The following is a 23,028-nucleotide window of genomic DNA, read 5'->3' as shown; positions in this document are numbered from 1 at the left end:
AGCAGCCATAAATCATTTCTGCACAGAACTTACCCGTGGCCAATGTAGCATTAAGATGCGAAATGTAAGACTTTGCCAACCTCAACGTCTCAATTTTCGACAATTTTCTATTTTTCGGTTCAGTTGGTATCATCAGCCTCAATGTGTTGAATGCGGAATTGACACTGTGATGAGAGAAAGTTTTCAGTTCTTGGTTGAGTTTTTTTGTGGTTAAGGAAGTAAAAGATTCAATCAACCTGTGAGTCCTGAAGCGTTCTCGTGCATTTGCCTGACTTCTTTGCTTTGTTGTCATTTCCATTTCATTTCCGTACGGTTCATAATTATCAGTTCTATTATTACTACTGCTGTTGCTGCTGTTTATATCATGGCAATTGCCAAACATAATTAAGCAGTTCCCATCAACTTGATATTTTTCCATTTCGACATTCATTCCTGAACTTTTTTGTGAAAATTAACATTCATCTCACTTCCGACAATAACGATTGCTGCTTCATGCGTTTAATTCCATCATTTACTCCACTGTCATGTCAGTTCCTCAACCTTTAAAGTCTTTGTATTCCTGCTATGAAAATCTTTAACTTTTGAATGAAGGAATTGAGGAAGATTTAAGGAACTAGAATTTGACTGTTCACTATACCGTAACCAAATTAAGACTGAAGTTGAATTTTTAAAGAGCATCCAAATGTTCTTACTGTCTGTCTATTTAAAATGTGATGATGTTACTGACTCAATGATGAGAAAACTGAGAAGAAGACTTGAGACTGGAGAGGAAAGAATGAATGAAAATTGTTTCTGCTTTATCCATTAAGTCGTTTATCACTGATGTGCTGAAAAGATCATCAAAACAAAACAACATTCTTAATGACTTCTCATTCTACTTCTTATTCTTGTTTTTATATTTTCTGGCGATGATTATGTTCTGTTTATGAGTCATTACAACACACAAACGTAATTTCATGCATGCTTCTCCTCCTTCTTATTTCTCCTTTCTACGAGCATTAAAAAATGTCCTCAATGACGTTCAGCATGAAGCATAAAAAACAAACAGATGTCATACAAAAAATACCATATAAATTATGTGCTGCATGAAAGAGTCAGAGTCAGTTACGTAGGTAAGGAGAAGCGAACATCCGAAAAAAGAGATGTGTAAACAAAACAAGTGGCTGAGTTGGTTTACCAAGATTCACATGTTACTTCCGTTTCCATTTCACACTCGTTAGCATCATCATCATCATCATAGATTGTAGACTGAGCCTATCACATGCCGACATACACACAACATTCACAAATTAATGGTTTGAACTTTATCGGATATTTCAACATAATTTGCGGTGACATATCATTGCACATCATATGCTTCATTATATAACCTTTTTTATGAATAATTAATTTCAATTTAATTTTAATTAATTCAGTGTTGAAAAGTGAGATTTTTTTCTGTGACTCATAAATGTGCTTACTTCTCTCTTTGAAAAGTTGTAGGGAGAAAATGAGAGTTGAGACTGAAATTTTTGTAGACTTTTCTTAGTGCTTGAAAGATTTTCGTGCGGTGGAATTCAGTTATTTACTGTTTGTTGAGGGTGAAGGACGTCTTTGATGGAAATTTAGAAATTTAAAATTTTAACGTATTTTAAATATTTAAAAATTAACGGTTATGTAGAATTTGAATTGTTGTTTAAAGATTTTTAGTCGTTTTTACATTTTATACCCATTTACATCAGAGTTTTACACATCATCTTATGTAAAATTTGAATTTTACATTTCCAACGGATATTTTGAATTCAAAATTTTAACGCTTTTCAAAAATTTAAATTTTGTTTATTGTTTCAAAAAAATGAAAATTTTGTGTTATTTCTCGTGATTTTTTTGCCGCTTATTTTCCATCACTGGAAGTATATTTTTTATGCTACTCATTTTCCAGAAAAAGAGAAAAACTCAAGCTTGAATTTATCTTGGTTGAAATAAGCACCTCCTTCCTTTATTCTTCTTCTTTTTATCAAGTGAAAAAAAGAAGAAAAAAATCATCACGTTAAATAATTCATTCTCAAGGACCTTTTAAGGCACACAAGGAAGAACTTTTTTTTTTATGCTGCCTCCTCAAAAAGTTTCCTTTAAAAAATTCTTCAAGACAATTTTTTTAAGGCATTAAAGATATTTCAATTTATAGGCAGACTTCTTCTTCATATATCTTAAATTCTATTATAAGCAGCATGAGCAGCGCTAGGAAAAAAAAATCGTTTGGAATGTTGAGCATTTAACGTGATTGATGTTCGTGCAATGTCCATTAAATATCCGACATATTCCATTATCACTTCTAAAGTATGGTATGACACTTCGTGGTCATGCAAAACTATCACAAATCACATGAGCTATTTGCTATTATTTCTCTCTATTTTTCCTACTTTTTTAACATTTCATTTCGCGTAGTTTCGAGTGATTTTATCTGATTCAGTGAATTGCATTCATTCACTTTGCATGATATAAAGTTAAATGATAGAGAAATTACTCTTTATTTGTGGTATTTTCAATGGGAATTTTAGATCCTTTTATGGAGATTACAGCGCATTTTTTAAATTGTTGAAAATATCAATTTAGAATGATTTTGCAGTGATAATTGAGGTATTTTGAGGTTAGGGTAGGGCGGACAATGTTGTTTTTTTGTCGGTACGTTGCTGGACTTATCAGCTTGCTGTTGTGTTCCAACAGAATCTTTAAATGTCCTGATTCTTTAAGAAGTCAAATCAGTTTAGTCCAAACTGGGTGCCGCGGCACACTAGTTTGCCACCGAAATGCTATGAACTACATATTGGGCTTGGTTTTGGACGTGATTTAGTACCGATTTCAATGACAAAAAATAGAATTGACTTCACTGGCTTAGATACTCAACTAATCTTCATTTTCATACAAAAACTTCAATTTTACTGATGCAATGCTTCGGTAGAGACTGAGTTCAATCCAATTTATAGCTAAAGCTTTTCAATAAAATTCATTCAAAAATTAAGCATAGACCAACATAATGCTCTTGATTTTACTCTTTGGGACAAATTTCGAAATTAAGGTTCTCAAGTGAACAACTTGACATAATGTACAACTAATAACTAGACCTATAGTCGACGAATGACAAATTTAATTAAATATTACGAAGAAAATTTAATTAGTCGACCATTAGTCTAGTTACCAACATGACATACTACCATGCAGTTCACTCGGGGTTGTTAATACAAGTACCTATCTCGAGCGACACGAATGAAGATAGCTCGGCTATTATTACCTCCTTTATAACCAATGGAACCGGTCTATTTTTTGCAGTCGAATAGACGCTAAATGAAGACGGTTTTCGTTTGATATTAATAAAAAGGGTTTAGCGGAGCCTTCTTTATCTGTGTTACACTGGTTTTTCAGGTTGTCATTGAAAAATATAACCACAGATCTGTGCCTGTGACTCAAAATAAGTATAATTCTGTGGGTTTATGGTTGATTTAGGACAGAGAAAAATTGTCTTTACCTGCAAGTTCGCCCAAGTCCGATTTTGTCCATACATAAAGTTATCATAGCTATTGTAGCCTAGGCCAAAACGTATGCAAAAAGGGTGTTCAAGCACCTATGTTTTAGGCGCCTGCCTATGCTACACTATCAACCCTGCTTCCAAATTTAAGTAATTAGAAATTAGAACTTAAATTAAATTTCAGTCAAAATGGCAATAGATTTAAACTTTATCATCAATTTAACAGTTCTCAAACTTTCCTTTTTTTCCTCATTTAAAATGAAAAAAATGAAAAAAAAAACATTAAAATGCAATCAAATTAACGAGACAATCAAACCTCCTTCTCCTCATTCGTTCAATTTCCAATGCAATTTACAGTGTTTTAAATGAGCAGAACAATGAGAATGTGAAATAAATGTTTGCTTACACATTTTGAATGTTAAGCGAGGGCGCAATGATTTTTTTTTTTTCGAAATTCTCCTTCCACTGTCTGCATTTTTCACACATAATCATTTATTATTTTTATATAACATTGAAGACTGTACATTGTGCACGGGGGGAACTAACATGTATGGCGACAATTGAAAAAGAAAAATTGTTTTTTCAGCTTTTTAAAAAAAATGCACTTTTTGAGAATGGGAAAAAGTTGGAAAATAGTTCCTTTTTTTGTGTCATTGAAGTGGAAAAGTTTATCATGCATGTGCCTCTATTCTTTCCCTTAAAATGACTTCTTTCAGGTAATTTGTCTTTTTCAAATTGTCTTTAAAAAGTTTTTTTTTTCTTCTTGAGAATTGTTTTGGATGTGAATTTATTTTTAGCTTCAGCTATTATTCATAAATTGCTGTCAACACATTTTGTTATCTTAGAAGGTTGACTAGTGGGTTGTGTATATAAGGATTCTCGAGATTGAGATAAAGACTTCTAAGTCTCGGTCACAACAAATTTTGACTTTGAAAAATTCTTTCCTTGTGGTTTCGGCCTCTTAATTACTTACTTTGCTGATCGTAAAAATCAATTTTGATCTATGACTTTCTAACCTAGTTTCGGTCTGAGTCTCGAAAATTCATGCAAATCTTCGAGAAACGCACTTGTTGTATGGTAAGTAGACGATTAGGTTTACAGCGCCTCTGGCTCTTATCATCGTTAAGGGACATTTCGCATTTCTGGACTCATTCTTCGTTACCTTAATAAAGATGACTAGCATAAATTGAAGATTATTAGATGATTTTTCATAATTTTTTAGGTTATTCTTTGTAATTTAATTTGAATTTAGCATCATCAGATGTGTTCAAAGAGAGAGACTTTAATTTCCCTCTTAAAGATTTGGAAGACATTGAAATTTTCTGACTACGTCACGGAGTTCTATTAAGCTATGAAAGAACACGGACCTAAAATGAAATGAGAAATGACCTAAAATTCGATCTTAGAGCACTGTGACTCTAGCCTATTGCTAGGTTCGGATGAATTTGACCTCAGTAAGATTTGAACCTGCTTTTATTATTTTTATCCTCAATTAAGTCGATAAATATATTTAAAATTCAGTCCCAAATCAGCTTCAAAAGAATTAGACTGCTCAATGTAATTGTGTCTATAAATCATATGCTTTGTCAAAAACCCAAGAGAAAATATGCTAAGTTGTATCAAAATAGACTAAGTTGACCATATGCTCAATCACACATTAAATTCTAATAATAGATAACAGTTTCTTAAAACTACTTTAATCCCATCTATTCAACTTTAATCAAAGAGAGCAATGAACAGAACCTAATCTCACACTCAACAATGTATTTCTCGGGTCATGATTTCTCTTTTCACAAAACTTGCTCTTCCTTTTTTATTAAAAGTTTATTAAAAAAAAAAAAATGTCGAATGGATTTGTATGAAGGGAATATGAAAAGTCATCGTATATCAATAATGTGAATGTATCGCCATACAGTCAATTTCATATTTTATATTTTTTGTAATTCCTTTTTCCCATTCTGTCATGTCATACTCATATTTTTTTTAATAACACGCTTTTCAATGTATAATATTGATTTGAGAAATGAAAAATCTTGTAAGAATACTTTTATTCTATTTTCATAAATTGACAAAGGACTTTTTTGCTACTGCTCTTATATCCATAATGTGAGTAAGAAGGGAAAGATGAGAAGTCTCTCGTTCCTTTTGTTACTAAACTAACAAGAATAAAATGTAAAAGATGAGAAAAAAATCTGGAAAAGGGATTTTCAATAATATTCAGTTTTTCTATTTTTTTTATTTAACTATTTGAATGTATTCTTGAAATGTGACACAACATAAAATCAGGAACAGAAAGGAAATTAAGTAAAGTTTATAAAAAATGAGAATTGATTTTAAAGTTTCTGAATTAAAGGCGCATTTTCGCTAAATTTGAATTTCTTACCCGAAGCAACTAGATACATACAAACGAGCACGCTCATTTAAGTGAGTATTCTCATTATATGTTAGGGATAATAATCACTAAACAGCATTTTTTGATTTTAATGCCGACTAAGGATAACCATTACCGAATTGACAACACAGTTATTCATGCGCTGACTGCTAATTAGAATAGAATTATTTTCAGATTTGATCAGAGTTCGATGCCGACTCGACTCCATATAAAGTTTGAAATTAAGTAAAATCAATTCTATATTAAATTTGAGTCGACTTCGAGCTCTGGATTTAATAGTCGAACAACTGTTGCTCCATCAATATGCAATTCAAGTAAAATTGTAACTGTTTCAATTTTGCTTGTTACATCTTTAAATTCCTGATTTGTTTCCTAATCCAATCCAAAATGGACTTGTAACTGGTTAAAGACTAACCATATACTTGCCCATCAATTTAAACCAAGAGAGAGTCATGCCCACCTGGGGTAATTTTTTGATCTATTAGTCGATTTATGCTATTCGGGCTAGTTATGTTACTTTTAATTATGATAAGTCTTTGGAACTTGATTTACGGACGATTAATGGCAGTTTTGAAACGTTTAATTGCCGCGTACATTTTGAATATCGAACTAGTGAATCGTATTTAGCTAGAAAATCAAGCAGCTTGTAAATCTAGTTAATCTTATCTAAACTTTGTGCATGGTAGGGATTTAAACCAACGACTTTCGCTATCACCACAAATTTGATTTAAATATTTCACCAATTACTCCCAGAGGTACCTAGCTGCAAGATACAATTAGCGGATAATTGACTTAGTGGTTTAATGGTTAAATGTTTATTGTTTTAGGACCTGAACATTTGAACTTAAGTTTTTTCATTATATTATATTGAGAATTGAGCTTGAACCTTTGTCATTGACATTAAATTCCACATTAATATTTCAAAAGAAGACCGACAAAATAAAAATAAAATCCACAACTCCCTCCAACTCAGAATATAATATAAAAAAATTTCCATTTCAAAACATTGAATTCATACTTTTATGAATATGAAAATATTGTATTGTTGAAAATTGAAAATAAGCTGATGCAAGGATTCAATTTTAATATGTTCTTTTCAATTCGAACGATACTAGTACGAGTGTGAAAGGGAATAATCATGGCATGAAATGTGTCAAATGGCTTGTGGTGTAGGAGTCTTAACAAAATTATTTTTCTGTGGCAATTTGATGCATTGATGTTGAAATTAGGGTTGATTGAACCCGGGCGGTGTAATGCGATAGAGCGCATTTTTCGAATTTAGAATCTGCGGTCACGGTGCCGTCAGGGCAATTTTGTGGCTAACTGTTGAAACTGCGACGTAGTAGTCCTCTAGGGAACACGCTCCCGAGCTACACAAATGAAAAAAGCTCCTCATATGAGCTTTTAAAGCTCTGCCAAAGCTCTTTTATAAACTCTAAATGGAAGTTGCCTCTATGCGGCATCCTAACGCTTGCTTATTTTGTGTAGCTCGGGACGCTGTGCTGTTTGAGCTAATTAACAGAAATAAAATAAGAATCTAAAAGTAAATTTTAGGTTATGTTTAATGTTTATAAAAAGAAATTGAAATTTCGATGTAATAAATATCATATTTATCTATATAATTTTATTATAATAATCATAATAATAATAATAATCATATTTTTAGGTATATAAACATTTAAATCTAACAATTTTTAGTCTACATGGACAATAATAATCGAGATAAAGGGTGAATGCTTTAAAATTCAACAAATATTACACAAGAGTTTTGGATTTTGAGTAGAATTGATGTTAATTACGGCAAACTGTTACTCAGATATTGACATAATTGTACAACAAGTAGTAAAACTTGTTCAATAAATTGAAAAACATCAATATTTCAAAACCAGATGAAATAAAATCATTTAAATTAATTAATTAATTGTTTCATTATTTCATAAGAAAATCATCAATTTAAATTGAAGTTAATCACAGATTTATCTTCAAAGATATATATTTTGAATTTTAGCTTCATACATCATCATCAGGATTAGTAAAATATTGTATTAGGTCTGTCGATAATTGAGTTCTTGATGAAATTACAGGTTTACTTGAAATAATTCAAACTTAAATTAAAGTAAGTTGTAGTTCTGAATAGCACAAATCAGCTAATCGATCCAAAATACAATACCAGGCAAGCATGAATGACTTAGTGTTGAACTTGGTCATGCTCAAACCGAGGACTCAAATTGAGTCTACACCAACAGTCAAACCGAGGACTCAAATTGAGTCTATACCAATAGTCCACAAACGAAGTCCAACACCATACCAGAGTCACGCCACCCTTCTGCCAAATTTTGGATCGAATAACCAACCTGTGCTACTAGACATTTACATAAATATGTTAAAAAATGATTCTAAATGAGTTCGTCTACTTCAAGTACAAAATAAATGATTTTAATTGTTAAGTTGTTTAGGTAAATTTACAATATCATCGTGATTATTTTATTTAGTTTTGATACAATTGATTTTTATATTTCTTTAAATTGCTTACTACTTAATTACTATGAAAAATTAAGTATGGTAATTTTTTATAGACTGAGTTATACTCAAGTAGGAGTAAAAGATTTTTTTTTTGTGAAACTAGGATGGGCTCTGTAACTTCTGGCAAAAGTTATGTAAAGACAGATAGTTTTATACGAACTCTATATGGGTAATGGGCCCTTGTTCGTCTTCGTAAAGAAAGAAAGAAGAATGGGATCCTAACGGACAAAGAGATCGCTTTTAGATACGGTAGTAGTATTTCTGTACCATGAAAGAATTGTCTTTGGATTTCACGAAATACCCTCCAAATTATAGAATTTTTCCCAAAAAAGACGGTCAAAGTGGAGGGTTTGACAATCAACATGCATCCTTAACCCATCTGAACACGCACCTTATTGTCTTGGATGCAATAAAATTTAGCCTGAATAATATTGATAGACATCATGTGAATAGGACAATGCTAAACTGTGCCAAAGTTAACTTTCGGTTATATTCTTAACATACCTTTAGTTAACAGATTCCGAGCAGCACAATTCAGTCGCCAGGACACTTCAATGTTGCCATGTTGATAGCAAGATTTGAGAGTTCCCTGTTGGCTATTTGGCAACAGATTTCGTTCAATTTTCAAGGCAAAAATGAAATTTGCCAGTCCGTGCTGTTCGGCATAGTCGATGAAGTATATTATACCTGGGAAAGGTACATAAGTACAATTGAGCATTTAACACAACCTAACTAATCCTAACTTGTTTGCACTTCTCTTAAAGTATCAAATTGATCAGCTGATTCATGTTTTATGTCAGAAACATTTAAGGAACCCATCCTAGAAATTCATATCCAAAAAAATCTTCCATACCACTTGAGACTAATTAACATGTAAATTGTATGCATTTTCAATGATTTTACGGATAATTGAACTAAAGTCTTAAGTCTTGTCATTAAATGTGAAGTAAAATGTCATCTAAAAATTAAATTATTTCCAACAAATTTTCATCACAAAATGTTTGACCTAAAATCACTGAAAATGTATGTTGAATTTAGCGGAAGCAACAACCTTAATAATATTCTCATCGGCCAGATGTCCTTGTAAATATTTTTGATTATGATTTATTATTTGACACCATATGGCAATATATTCAGCATTAAAGCTTGTGAGGCTTCCGCTATTGAATTTATTCTATGATATTCATTAAAGTATCATCACCGACCTTTATTTAATTTATAAACTAATTGATCAATTTTTAAAGATTTTTTTTTTTCAATTTTATAGATTATTCAAATCTATTGAAGCTGTAATGATTATAATATAAGGCATTCATTTATCTTTTTTTTTATCATCATTAAATTGTGATAGTTTTCATCTTTATTAATATATGAATATACCATGAATAATAATAATAATGATTGAGTGGGAGTAGTATCATGTACATAGAAGATAAAGTTGATGTTCATCATACATTTAACCTTTTAACATCAAAAGGAAATTGTTGGGAAAATTAAGATTAAGTTGTGAAGATGCTGTAAGCGCATTGTTGTAGTTGGTTAGTTAGTTTTGAGGTTATGAGATTGAAAGGAATTAAATAAATTGTAAAATTTCACAAAATTTTGTCTTTAATTTTTTAACGGTTTTCAAAAATTTAAACTTTACTAAAAAAATTAATTTTTTTGAAAATTTAATAACGATTTTCAAAAATTTAAATTTAAAAAGTTGAATTTTCTGAAAATTTCTGACGACTTTTCAAATGAAAATTTTGTAACGGTTTTCAAAAATTTAAATTTGATCAGTTCACTAATAAAGAATTTTTTGAAACTTTCTAACGACTTTTCAAATGAAACTTTTGAAAGTTTTGTAACGGTTTTCAAAATTTTAAATTTGATTAGTTCGTTAATAATGAATTTTTTGAAAGTTTTTACCGACTATTCGAATGTAAATTTTGAAATTTTTTAACGGTTTTAAAAAATTTAAATTCAGAAAGTTCGATAAAAATGATTTTTTTTTTGAAAATTTTGGAACGTCTTTCAAAAATTCAAATTTTGACAGCTCAAAATGACTTCCTTCACATTTAAAATCACAGAAAATGTTTTCTAACTTTTCAATTCCAACAATTTACTTTACATCCTCACAACTAAATTAAATTAAATCGAATGAAGAAGAACTGCAATACATTAAAAAAATAGTTCACTTGTGGCATTTTCCATTAAATATGAAATAAAAGTTTAAGGAAAAAGTTTTCTATCGTCATTAAATGGTACTGTACAAATTCACTCATAGTGCTAATAGTTTCTACTAGATTTAAATTAATTATGAACTGTATGTATTGGACATTTCATCATCATCATCAGCATTTTCATATAGTGTGCATCACTTTTTACCATAATTATATTTTATGTATATGTATGACTTTTATGTATATATGAACGTATCATTATAATGCATAAATTTTATTATCTATTTTTTATGCAAATGGAAAAGTTTAAATAAAGATTTTTTTTGTGTGTGTAGGTTCAAATGACAGAGATAGGAATAATTAAAGAAGTAGATGGACATTTGGTGATGCTTTTAATCAAATTTATTTATCTTCCAAACTATGTCTGTATGTATATTCATGTACATTGTTTTCTAATTTGAGTGAAAAAAGGTTAAATTCACACTCTCGGAGTGCTGCTGTGTTGGATATGAAGTTGGCTGGATTTTGTGAGTGTTTTGCTTATTTTCCTCAAAAAACCGCTTAAATAGCAAATTAAATCATCCAAATTTAAAGTCTTAATTCTGTAAAATAGATTGTTTTATTATAAATCAAAAGGTTCAAATCCTAACGTTTATATCAAATTTACAAATAAAACTTTCTTTTGTATTATTTTTTTTGTTTTAATAACAAATTTAATCCCAAAATGTTAAATTAACTTTTTAACCACAAAATCCTATCCAACTTCACACAAGTACTCCCCGAATCATACCCAATTTTCATAGTTTTTTGAAATTGCATTTTAATTTAAAATGCAAAATGATTTTGTGACTTTTTCCATCATTTCTATACATGTTCCATGCTTCCCATAAAACATTTATTTATAAATATTTGTTAATTTGATTATGTTCGAATGAATGTTTGATGAAATTGGTTTGTTTGTGTGTGGTTCATTATTTATATTACTTTCAATTATTCTTTTCAGCAGGATTTGATTTATGGAAATTTGATTGGAAAAATTTAAGAGATACTGAAAATGATTTTGGTCGAAAATTTCTAATTTGGTGGATTTAGAAAAAGTCAAAGCCAACTTGAGTTCGCCACAATTTGCTAAGAATCGACTGAAATTTGTATGAAATCTTATACTTCACAAGCGTTAGCAGAAAAAAAAATCATTCAAATTTCAATCGATTTTCAGCAAATTTAAGTGAAATCAAGTTACCTTCGACTTCTGCGATTCAGAAACTACAGCCAATAAATGTGGTCATACAACAAAATTGCCGTTAAATTTTCAAAAATTACTAACACTAACAAACTGTGTTTTACATCAGTGGTTGGCAACAATTAATTTTTAGCTGCACATCTCTGTAGTATGCCTCGACAGGAACCACATACGCCTCACGGTTCATGACATTTCCAAATTTGACGACAAACTAGTGTGCCGTGGCACACAGGTCGCCCACAACTGTTTTACATGGAAACAAGAACAATAGAAAATCTTTGATAGTGTTAGTGTTGTTTGAGGTTATTTTGAGCCGAATTTTGTTTACATGACCAAATTCCACATATCGACAACAGCTTCCCATGAATTCATTAGACAGGTTGTAAATCAAAAATATCATGTTATTTATACTTTACAGAACATATTCTTAGAAAATTATTAACCATGTTAATGAAAATGTGCGACTTTTATGTTCCATCATTGAGCTATGAATTTTCAATATTTTTTTTCATATATGCAGTGCTGTTATAGCACAAAAATAATTCATGTATGTGTGCCATCAATAACATTTTGTATGCATTGTTATGATACAATGAAATATATGTTATAGTCAAGTATGTATACATAACATTTGGTCTATGTACAAAACTATATAATTATTATTATTTCATAGAATAAACACTAACTGTAACTTACAAATTTTTCAATTCATTGGATGGCTCACAAAGCATTTATAGATATTTTTAATCTTTTAAACTAGCTTATAGACGGCTTACGACAATATCAAATGTTCATTTCCTCTAATAAAACTGAATGGATAAGTTCTTGTGAAATTCATTGGCTAATTTTGAGGTTTATATGGAAATGGATCAAAATGTCCACGTCCAACAGTCATTATTTCTGGGGTCCATTTGTTGGCTTGATAATGCATCTCACGCGACATTGTCGGACAATTTTGTTGCTGATTCTGTGGATGGAAAGAGAAAATTAATTAAGGAATGAAGATTTATGGCTATGAAACTGGAACTGGGTTCACATAGCCAGGACCAACCAAACACCCCAAACCTCTTCCCATAGCCGCTCCCTTCTTAAGTTAGTATCGAATTTAAGGTCGAGTTGTTGAATTTTTGTCTTGAAAAGCTCTAGAAAATGACGAATTTTCCCAAAAAAAAGATGGGGGATGGGGGAAGAAAGGAGCGTGGTAAAGGAAGGTGGGGTGTAAAGGAGGGTGAGGATGGATCCCAATATTCACCACTGAATACCGGTCCTCAAAGATATGTGTGCATGTGATCCATGTGTCGACAGATGCCAGAGGCATCAATGAATCGACAAAAATTTAGGTGGTTGGGGGAGGGTTGGGGTTGTTTTCATTGGTTCCAATATCCCCCAAAGAATAAGTTTGCATAATTTCAAATTTACCTTTGAAAAATCGATATTAGTTCGAATTGTCCTATGATGTAATGGCTGCATTGGTCTAGCATTATTTCCTAGCGGTGCCTTAGGCGTTTGTTCAGATCCTTGCATAAGTCTTCTCAATGCATACAGCTATTAATGATAATAAACATTATTATTCCTCAATTATGTGGATATGAGACATTAAATAAGTAGTGAATATTATTATTCCTTACCTCCTGTTTTGTTATGTAAATGGGCTTGTTAAGAATCACCCATACAACACTCTCCCAACAGCCAGGATGTGTTGTGGATCCTTCATATGTCATATAATGTTCTGTATTCGGAAGTAATGACTTTAATGATAGATGTCTTATTTGCGTGGAAGAACCTGACGAAAAATGTATGAATGAATGCATAATTAATCAATATGCATAAAATAAACATTTCCGACTATTTCAAGCTACAACTTTATGCGACTGACTGACAAGAGAAAGTCAAACATTTTCTTCATTTTCTATGCAATTTTCACAAAAATACATGAGGATTATTTTTACTTTTTATGCCTTAGCAACTTTGATTGGAAGTGAGTTGTGTTTGTTGGGTTCAGGATGTCCAAATGATGTCCGAGGTCGGAACCGAGACTGAGATCGAAGTCCGATCCGAAACCGTGATCTGGACCCGAATCATAATCGAGATCGAGATCGGAACCGACATCAGGACCGGAACCGAGATCGGAACCCAATCCGGAACCGAGTTTAAAACCAAGATCGGAACCCGAATCGAAACCGAGATCGGAACCCGAATCTGAACCGAGATCGGAACCCGAACCGGGAGCGAGATTGGAACCCGAACCCGAACCATAATCGAGATCGGGATCGGAACCGACATCAGAACCGGAACCGAGATCGGAACCCAATCCGGAACCGAGTTTAAAACCAAGATCGGAACCCGAATCGAAACCGAGATCGGAACCCGAATCTGAACCGAGATCGGAACCCGAACCGGGAGCGAGATTGGAACCCGAACCCGAACCATAATCGAGATCGGGATCGGAACCGACATCAGAACCGGAACCGAGATCGGAACCCAATCCGGAACCGAGTTTAAAACCAAGATCGGAACCCGAATCGAAACCGAGATCGGAACCCGAATCTGAACCGAGATCGGAACCCGAACCGGGAGCGAGATTGGAACCCGAACCCGAACCATAATCGAGATCGGGATCGGAACCGACATCAGAACCGGAACCGAGATCGGAACCCGATCCGGAACCGAGTTCAAAACCAAGATCGAATCCAAATCGAAACCGAGATCTAGACCCGAACCATAATCGAGATCGAGACAGGAACCGAGATCGGAACCCGAACCGGAACCGAGATCGGAACCCGAACCGGAACCGAGATCGGAACCCGAACCGGAACCGAGATCGGAACCCGAACCGGAACCGAAATCGGAACCCGAATCGAAACAGACTCGTACATCAGTATCCGTACCCAGACCAGGACCGAGACTATATGAGATTGTTCCGAAAAATCAAGAAACTCAGAAGTCGTGACCTCGGTGTCGACAATGCTTAACAGAAATGCGCTTCGGACAATCCATAACCCAACAAGCCTTCCACAATTCATTTTCTGCTTTCTCCTTCAACTAGACACTTTCTCATGACTAAATCAATGTTATAATGTAGTCATGAGTCATGACAATGGTTGTAGTGCAAAAATTTGCATTCGAAAATTAACGAAGTAAAAATTGTTTTTTCTTTCCCTTATTCGTCTTGTTTGCCATCCATGCCTACCTTTAAACGTGACTTTATTAAATGTACTAGTTAACATCCTAAGTTCGTTCGTCAATGTTTCACCTATTTGAACCATCAATGAGATTCCGACAATTCCTTGTGCTTTATGCTGTGCCTCTGACATATTATGATATAATTCTTTATTAAAACCGTATAATTGGATCTGCCGAGAATGGAATGGAATGTAAAAGAAGAAGAAAAAAAAAGAGAAAATTAAGGTAAATAAATAAATAAATAAGCATGTTATAGGATGTTCATGTTCCATGTCATGCGAGAAAAATATTTAATTCAAGCAGATTGTACAGGAAAAAAAGGAATCAGATACAATATCTCCGTACATAAAGTCATCGAGAGCAAGAGAAACAGAATATTGTAAGCATAATTTTGTTTTTATATGTAAATTTTTAGCGCTATTACACTCAACAACATTGACGGTATGCTAAAGTGTATTTCATTATCCATGAAGAATTCTCATTGTCTTCTTACCTTTACATTACCGAGCAGCACATAGTCACTTGGAAGAGTGACAACACACTGTGATATAATTGCTTTATGTATGGCATATATCATATAGATTTATAATATTATAAACGTAAGTATTAGAATGAAATAGAGCTCGTATTTTGAATAGGAACGGCAGTACAACATCTGCCAGAATCCTTGGATTCGAAGCTTAATGAATTTCAAGATTGAATCCTTCGATTCCATGAATTTTATTCTATTTTACAAACAAACTAATTGATTCTGTTGATAATAATTCAACTGTCGTTTAATATTCAAATTGTACTAGCAATTAGAATTAGTTGATTTTCCCCTTTTAAAGTTGAAGACCCCTTTCAAAGAAATATTTAGTTTGTTTTCGTTCTTTGTGCAATAAAGATCACAATTTCCTGTATTTTTGGACAGTTATTAGTTCCTTCATTTACAAGTTGTAGAAGTGATTCCAACAGATTCTATGAATCAAATGGATTCTGCCACATAATCCAGAAATCCAGATTGGTTGAAACAAGAATTAAGAATAAAGTTGCAGCCAGAGTAAAATTCAACATAAATTCCAGTGTTAATTGATTCTAGATACAGCATTTTGTTCTCAAAACCAGCACCATGTCACCAGTAAACATCCTAATCACAAAAACTGTGCTGCTCGGATTCATATTAAATGAACAACTTAAGAAATAAAGTGAAGGAAATTCCTTCTTTCCTTCTTATTGCTCTTGTTGATGCAGAGATATATAAACTTTTATATCAAGTGTTTATTTGAGGACATGATAAGAGCAGACGAGTAAGTAGATGAACAAAAGAAACGAAAGAGTATTATCAAAAAAAAATCTCTTCGAGTTCCTTTTCACGTGCCATCAAAGTTGAGGGAAATGAAATGAATTAAAGAAGAGTGTGAAGTGACTGCACGGAATATAAAGAAGTTTTTGGTTTTGATTGACTAAATGACATAGTTTAAAGCTGTGATGACTAGGATTTAATTGACTATTAAGAAAGGAAATGAAAGGAAGAATGTCAAGGCAAAAGTGATGTTTTGACCTAGTCGTGGCTAAACAAATGTGCTGACTTATATGAAAATCTAATTTTGTGTTGTCTCTTAATGTCTCAGGTATGACCAGGAATAGCACAGTGGGGTAAATTTCATTTGTTGCCGTAAAAACGGACTGAATAAGCTGTTATGAGTCTTCACGAAGTCTTTACCTTTTGCCGGTAATTCGTTAAAGTAATGTGCTTTTCGGGGACACCGTAAATTAGCTATGAACTTGATATTTGTGTTGATTGCCATGATCCACTAGAGTGGCTCGTCAAACTTGAATATTTAGTTGACAATCTAGTGTATTGCGTACCAAAGTTTGAGAATCACTGGTCTATTTTATGACCTTATGTTATTTAAGGAATTTACAAAATTAACTTCATGGAATTTCCCATTTAAATTTTTTTGCGCATTTTCAAAAAAACAGACACCGGAAAAAATTTTGTGCCTTCATTTTCCCACACATGTAGCGCCAAGAAATGATGAAAAAAAAAATCTGTTGAGAATTTTAATTAAGAAATCGTATAAAGTCGTGCTACATTATTACCATACAGGAGTATAAGGGGGGTGAAAGTAAAGTAAGCGTATGTTACCATGTTGCTTACATTCAAATAAAAAACTGAACTTCAAACTTTATTTTTTCTTCATTCAGTTCTTTATACATATCTTGTGTCTCTCTCATCCTCTCGACTTTCTGTTGTTTCGTTTATAAAAAAAATTTTGGGGTATATGTTTGTGCATACATGAGGGGAGATGATATGAATATAAAGTGGCAGTCAGTAAAATTAAAGGAAAAAACAAAACAAAATCAGGGGAAAAGAAATTGGCGAGAAAATTGAAAATTTTTTGGAGGTTATGAAAATTTTCTTGGAAAATTGTGGAAAATTTTCATAAAAATTGTTTATTTTTAAGCTTGAAAATTGGCTAACTGGATGTTAGGAAATTACGTAACGCTTAAGCGGGTAGGATGGGGAGAAGGTGGCTCTTAAAAACGTGATTTTTCTTGCGTTACGTAGCTTCCGAACGTCCCCCAAAAGCCATAAGTTTTCATTAAAATGAAGTTTAGCTGTTCAGACCTTAACATCATCTATAGCTGCGCATTTAATTCGTCACATGGCTATTGATAGTTTAACGAGTGAGGATTTGCTAGATCCCATTCAAACCTAGGAACTACAGTTTGTAGTGGCAATCCATGCCACTTCTTTAATGACATTACTGCCTCTAGCCTTCAAAGAGAGGCTGGGCTGTGAGTCGCAATTCTGCTAATCATATGATTCGAAAAAGGACATGAGAAAAATTTCTCGTACCTAGTCTCGAACCATCGATCACTGGATCAGTATCGCAATAATTATGTACCAAAGTACCAAACCATTCCGCCACCGAGCCACTTCGACTCACGATAATTTTTGAATAAAATTCAATTTAAAACTTTTCAATTTTCCACAAAAATTCCAAAAAGCCATTCCATGCTCGCCAATTAAGTTCCCCCTTGACATTAAACTTACTTCACCAGGAAAAGCATAACCGTGAATTTGATGCTCCGAGCCTTGATTATTCTCAGTACCGTAATGAATGTAAATTTCCTCAAATTGATATCTATATGCTGGATATATGCGTAGATTATTGATTATTCAGGAATAGATGAAAAGTAGTAATAAAAGACAATAAATTTTTAGCTCATAAATTCACACAAGAGTGAGATCAAATAGATAGTTATATACCTAAAGGACCACCTGATATATTTACATGTTGCTTCGAGTCTTTATCTACACGAAACACTAACGACTGTCCAGAATTCTGTAATGTTCCCGATATCTAAATAGAGTATGAATATAAAGTATGAAACATTAAAGGGCTTTTTTTCATCGACTCATGCATAATCAGAATATATTTATATATTTGCATAGCACTTACTACCTTATGCTTATCAATGTGAAGTGGTCGTAAATAAGGATCAAACAATAGCTTGTCTGGTTCTATATTGATCGGCGACTGACGCCTTCCTTTATTACACATATTCCATTGAGGATTTATTAAGCCCCAAAAACCTATTTTTTATTTTTTTTTCGTTGTCCATTGTTCAGTGTCGATTGAAAAGAGATGGGATTTATTTATGAATTGATGAAGATTCAAAAGGGAATTTTAATAAATAAAAACAAAAAAACTCACCAGGGCCTGAGATACCGTCATAAGTCCACCATTCTTCCCAGCTACTGTACGCAATATCTATCGAGAAATGGATAGAAATTAATTCCATATTGAATTTTCACAGGTTTTTATTTTGCACTAAAAAGATTTTCAACACTTTTACACTAAAATTTCATTGTTTTTCAGTTCTTTTGATTGTTAAGCTTTGGTGACGTTTTGGTTTTTGAAGGTATTAGCAAAAGGATTTAAAGCTTTGAATTTGGTTTTGAAACAATTTTGAAAGATTTTCTTTTATTTTTTAAATTAATTATTACTGGATGTGGCTTATGTGACAGAACTTTAAGTTTGTAAAGTGTAAATTTTGATCAAAGGAAGTAAAACTCAAATTGTTTTATTTTACACAATCACACACAATCAAAACTTTAGTTAAATAAATTTGTTGCAAAATTTTTAAAAATTGCAAATTTAATTCTTTTATTTTCATTTTTTAAGCTTATTTCATGTTAAATTCATAAATTGAGCTGTATACTAACAAAAGATCATTATTTTGACAAACAGTTATGTCCAGGAAGACTCAATTTTGAAGAAACAATCAAATTTCAGATTGAAAACAAAGATTTGAATTTTTGAATTTTGAGATTTGTTAAAAGATTTTTCAACGAACAAAATTACAATCGAAGTTGACTTGACTTTTCCATACAAAATCTGAGTCAAAACAGAGTTAAAATTTGGTTTTTAGAAGCTGTTTAGAATTAATCAAATTAATTGAAATAAATCAACATAAAGAAAATTAACTCTTTAGTCAGCTCTTAAATTCAAGTAGAGTATTAAACATCATAGTAGAAAAATTCTTTCAAATTCAAAATTTTATTTCAAATTTTAATTTCTTTCAAATTTTCCAATTCGTTAATCACATTTTTTTCCTCTAAAGACATTAAAGCTTCTAAATTCTCACATAAACCACATTAATACAAAATATTTTCAATAGATTAAAAATATAAAAAATGCTTAAAATAATGTTTCCGTTTGTGTCACATTCAAGTGCTCTCAATCAGCTCTTTTAATTGAATTTTTTTCATTCAACTGAATTTCAGCACTGCACATAATTGTTTTTGCTAATATATTTTCATCACCATTAGTATTTTGAACTGAATGTTATCACTTAATTATATCACTAATTTATTTTTTAACAATTTTAATAATGTTGCAATAGTATTTTTTCAACAATTTAGGATGGGTCAAGTTTTAAGATTATATGAATTATAATGAATTATAATGATTATATGAATTGAAGTACCAAGGCAGATAAACTGTAAAGTTCTTAAAAATTTATGGAAATAAATCAAAATAATTACCTAAATCAGAAATTTTAATGGAATTTAATTTGTATTAAATTTTGTTATTTTTTCATATTATAATAAATCATTCATTTTATATTAAATCAAAATTTTTAGATGAAATTTAGTTTTGAAAGATTTTTTTAAGGATAAAAATTTAAAAACATTAAACAAATTTTTTTATACAAATTTAATTTTTTTAAGATTTTCTAAATTCTTTAAATAAAATCGAATGATTTTTTTTATTCCTAATTTCTAAATTTCTCTTTTAATTGACTTTTATTTAAGCAATAGAGCTTATAATTAGAAAATTTTATTGATTGAAAAATTAAATTAAATTTCAACAATAAAAGATTTTCTAAATTAATAAATTTTTTCCTCTCACGAATCTTGAATTAAACTAAATTTTACTTTTGACAAAATCTTACATTTCATTCAATTTAAAAATGTTTTTCTCGAACGGTTAACTTGTCAATAATTTAGTTCTGGAACACAATGCCAGAACCACGTTGGACTGGTTCCGTATTTTAAATCGATTAAGTACAAGTTTAATAATTTGAAAGAAGTCTTAATGTTTCATGAAAATTCAGCAAAAAAAAAAAAATTTTTAAATTTATCTTATTGAAATTTGAATCTGCTTGAATTTACAGTTTTCAAGAACGAAAAATTCATCTTCATTTGAATTATTTTAAGATTTTTTTGCGTTTTTTTAAGTACCTAACAGATTAAATTTCATCACAATTAAAATGTTGCTTAATAAATTTAATGAAACTTTGAAGTCGTTCAGCAAAATATATTTATCGAACAATGAATTTTAAGATTTATTAGATTTATTGCACGCTTTTATTTGACTTGTTTCTTTTTTTAAGAATGCTAATTTTCAAAACTATAAATTACTCGTTAGTAATGAGTGTTAAATTTTCAATTTAATTTCAAAATTTTAATATGTAACATGATCGGTAGAACTTGCTGAACTCAATTATTCGCCATAAAAATGGATTGAAATCACGGAAACATCACGGTACCGTAATGACACGTTCGGTTAGATAGGTTCAAAAGTTCAAAATTCATGAACTTTGAAAAGCTTTGAATTGTCTTTTCCAAATCTTTTTCTTTGCAATTTCATTTAAAAAATCATAAATTTGTATCGACGATATTTAAAAAATTCAAAAAAGTTGACCCACCCTAGCAACATCATCAAAAACGTAAATTAACAAAAATGACTATAGAGCATTTACCATCAATAATTAACAGCAAAACAATTAAATTTATTCCTAATTTCGATAACATTTTAATTATTGTAATAGTTTAAAACTTCGTCACTGGATATTGTTGAATAAACTAATTAATTCAGTATTTTTTTCACACTAATTTTCGTCTCAATCACTCGATCATCAGTCAGTGGCTCTACCAATATAATGCGAGAACGAGACAGAGCAACACAAAACCGAAAAAGCTTTAAACACTTTTTATTGGTTGAATTAAGTCAATAAAAAAACATTTTTCTCTTCTCGTTCATTGTCAGCACTTTTTTTTGTGACTGTCGTAAATATCCATTAAATTCCATTGCCCCCGTGTTTATGTCACATATTCATCACAAGATATACACACAAAAATACAATAAATTGTCAACTAAATAAATTTTTATTTCACTTCTATTAAAGCTCTCGAAACTGCCAAAACCACATTCTTTTTTGTAGCTAGTCAGACAGTATGCTGCATGCTACTTAATTTCTATCAATTTCTTTCGATTTTTGTCTCAAATTCGACTTTTTTTTATTTATGTTTTACGTAAAACAATCACGTCTTTGAAATTGTCTCTCTGATCACATATGAAATACGGCATGTAGCACTGCCAACAATTCATTCCTTTAAATCTCTTTCTGATGATAGATTGAGACAATTTTCTATGATAAATTGACGTCACTTTCGAGGAACACAAGGAACTAACAAAAAAATTATTAACTTAAAAATTTCCGTCCAAGTCCAATGAATTTCACTTCCATTGAGACGAAAAGCATCTGATTTTATTGATGGCTTTCGACTTACTGACTAACAGTCTTTCTTAGTTCTTTTATTTTGATCATTTTCAATATACAATGTCGTGTGTGATGTGCATAGCCAAAAAGAAATTCTCTCAGCGATGGGAAAGGAAAAGGAATGCTGACGGAAAAGTCTACAAAGAGCGAAACGAAGGAACCAAATTTTATTCTCTGGGAAAATTTTCTGCAAGCATGCGCAGCGTATCCAGAAAGTGAAAGTAAGGAATTTTCCAACTCCAATCGTCAACCAAATGATGATTATAAATGAGTAAGGGGGTTGGAGTGAGACTATAGAAATTAAATGCACAGATTTTTTTATCGTTCGTCTTGTGTGCGTACTGCATGTAATTAACATTTTCTTTACATTTACAGTCATTGACTGAATATTTTAACTTTTTTTTAGCACATTTTTGAAATTTTTTTCAAAAAGGTAGCTTATTAAATCACTTTGTTCGTTCGGTCGTTCGGTCGTTCGGCTGTTCGGGCGTTCGGCTGACGCTAAAAACTTTTTAACTAGACATCGTAGAGAGCTCGGAATGGTTTTAAAAGATCAGTTCCATAAAGTTATTGCGGCGCCGGGCATTTAAAAGTTTTAGATCAACGCGTAAATACTATAATTAACAAATTTTCATTTTCATATACAACAACAACAAAAACAACAACACGTTTTTTCATTGTTTTACAGTGTTCTTCAATGTTTTTTGATGTTCTTACAATGTTTGATGAGCAAAGTTTGAATTTTTTTTGACCGTTATGTGGTTTAAATTATTTAAAACCGTTAAATGATGAAATGCTTAAATTTCTATTATGGTGACTTGGAATTAACTGGATCTGGTTTTGTTGGTCTGGAGTGACTTGGATCCTACTGGATCTTGTTTTTGTGAGTTAGGAATTTATATGGATCTTACTGGATCTTGTTTTTTGGGTCTGAAAGTGACCTGGATTTTACTGGATC

At 31.5% G+C, this 23,028-nt stretch overlaps 1 protein-coding gene across 1 annotated transcript; it reads right to left on the bottom strand.

Annotated features, from left to right (window-relative positions):
- Positions 1-277: 277 nt before the first annotated feature.
- Positions 278-22,468, bottom strand: CARPA (Carbonic anhydrase-related protein A). Its single transcript, XM_070652529.1, has 10 exons — positions 21,270-22,468; positions 18,716-18,772; positions 18,464-18,594; positions 18,268-18,361; positions 18,052-18,149; positions 15,016-15,178; positions 13,454-13,608; positions 13,245-13,370; positions 12,522-12,792; positions 278-827 (listed from the first exon to the last, which is right to left on the bottom strand). The coding sequence occupies exons 1-9, from the start codon at positions 21,319-21,321 to the stop codon at positions 12,667-12,669; spliced, it is 1,002 nt and encodes a 333-aa protein (XP_070508630.1). The 5' UTR covers positions 21,322-22,468; the 3' UTR covers positions 278-827; positions 12,522-12,666.
- Between the last annotated feature and the right edge of the window lie 560 nt (positions 22,469-23,028).

Source organism: Chironomus tepperi, unplaced genomic scaffold (assembly GCF_022539635.2).
Source record: "Chironomus tepperi strain 1889 unplaced genomic scaffold, CSIRO-AGI_Ctep_v1 contig_48, whole genome shotgun sequence".
Lineage (NCBI taxonomy): Eukaryota > Metazoa > Arthropoda > Insecta > Diptera > Chironomidae > Chironomus > Chironomus tepperi.
Note: the sequence above shows the minus strand (reverse complement) of the source record. Positions and strands in the feature narration are given on the sequence as shown.

Excerpts from the sequence above, each read along its gene's own strand:
- CARPA (XM_070652529.1), bottom strand. The coding sequence starts at position 21,321 with ATGTTATCGAAATTAGGAATAAATTTAATTGTTTTGCTGTTAATTATT. Across the intron at positions 15,179-18,051 it reads GTTATGCTTTTCCTGGTGAA|ATCCAATTATACGGTTTTAA; the intron begins GTAAGTTTAATG and ends CATTCTCGGCAG. Across the intron at positions 12,793-13,244 it reads CTAATATCGATTTTTCAAAG|AATCAGCAACAAAATTGTCC; the intron begins GTAAATTTGAAA and ends TTCCATCCACAG.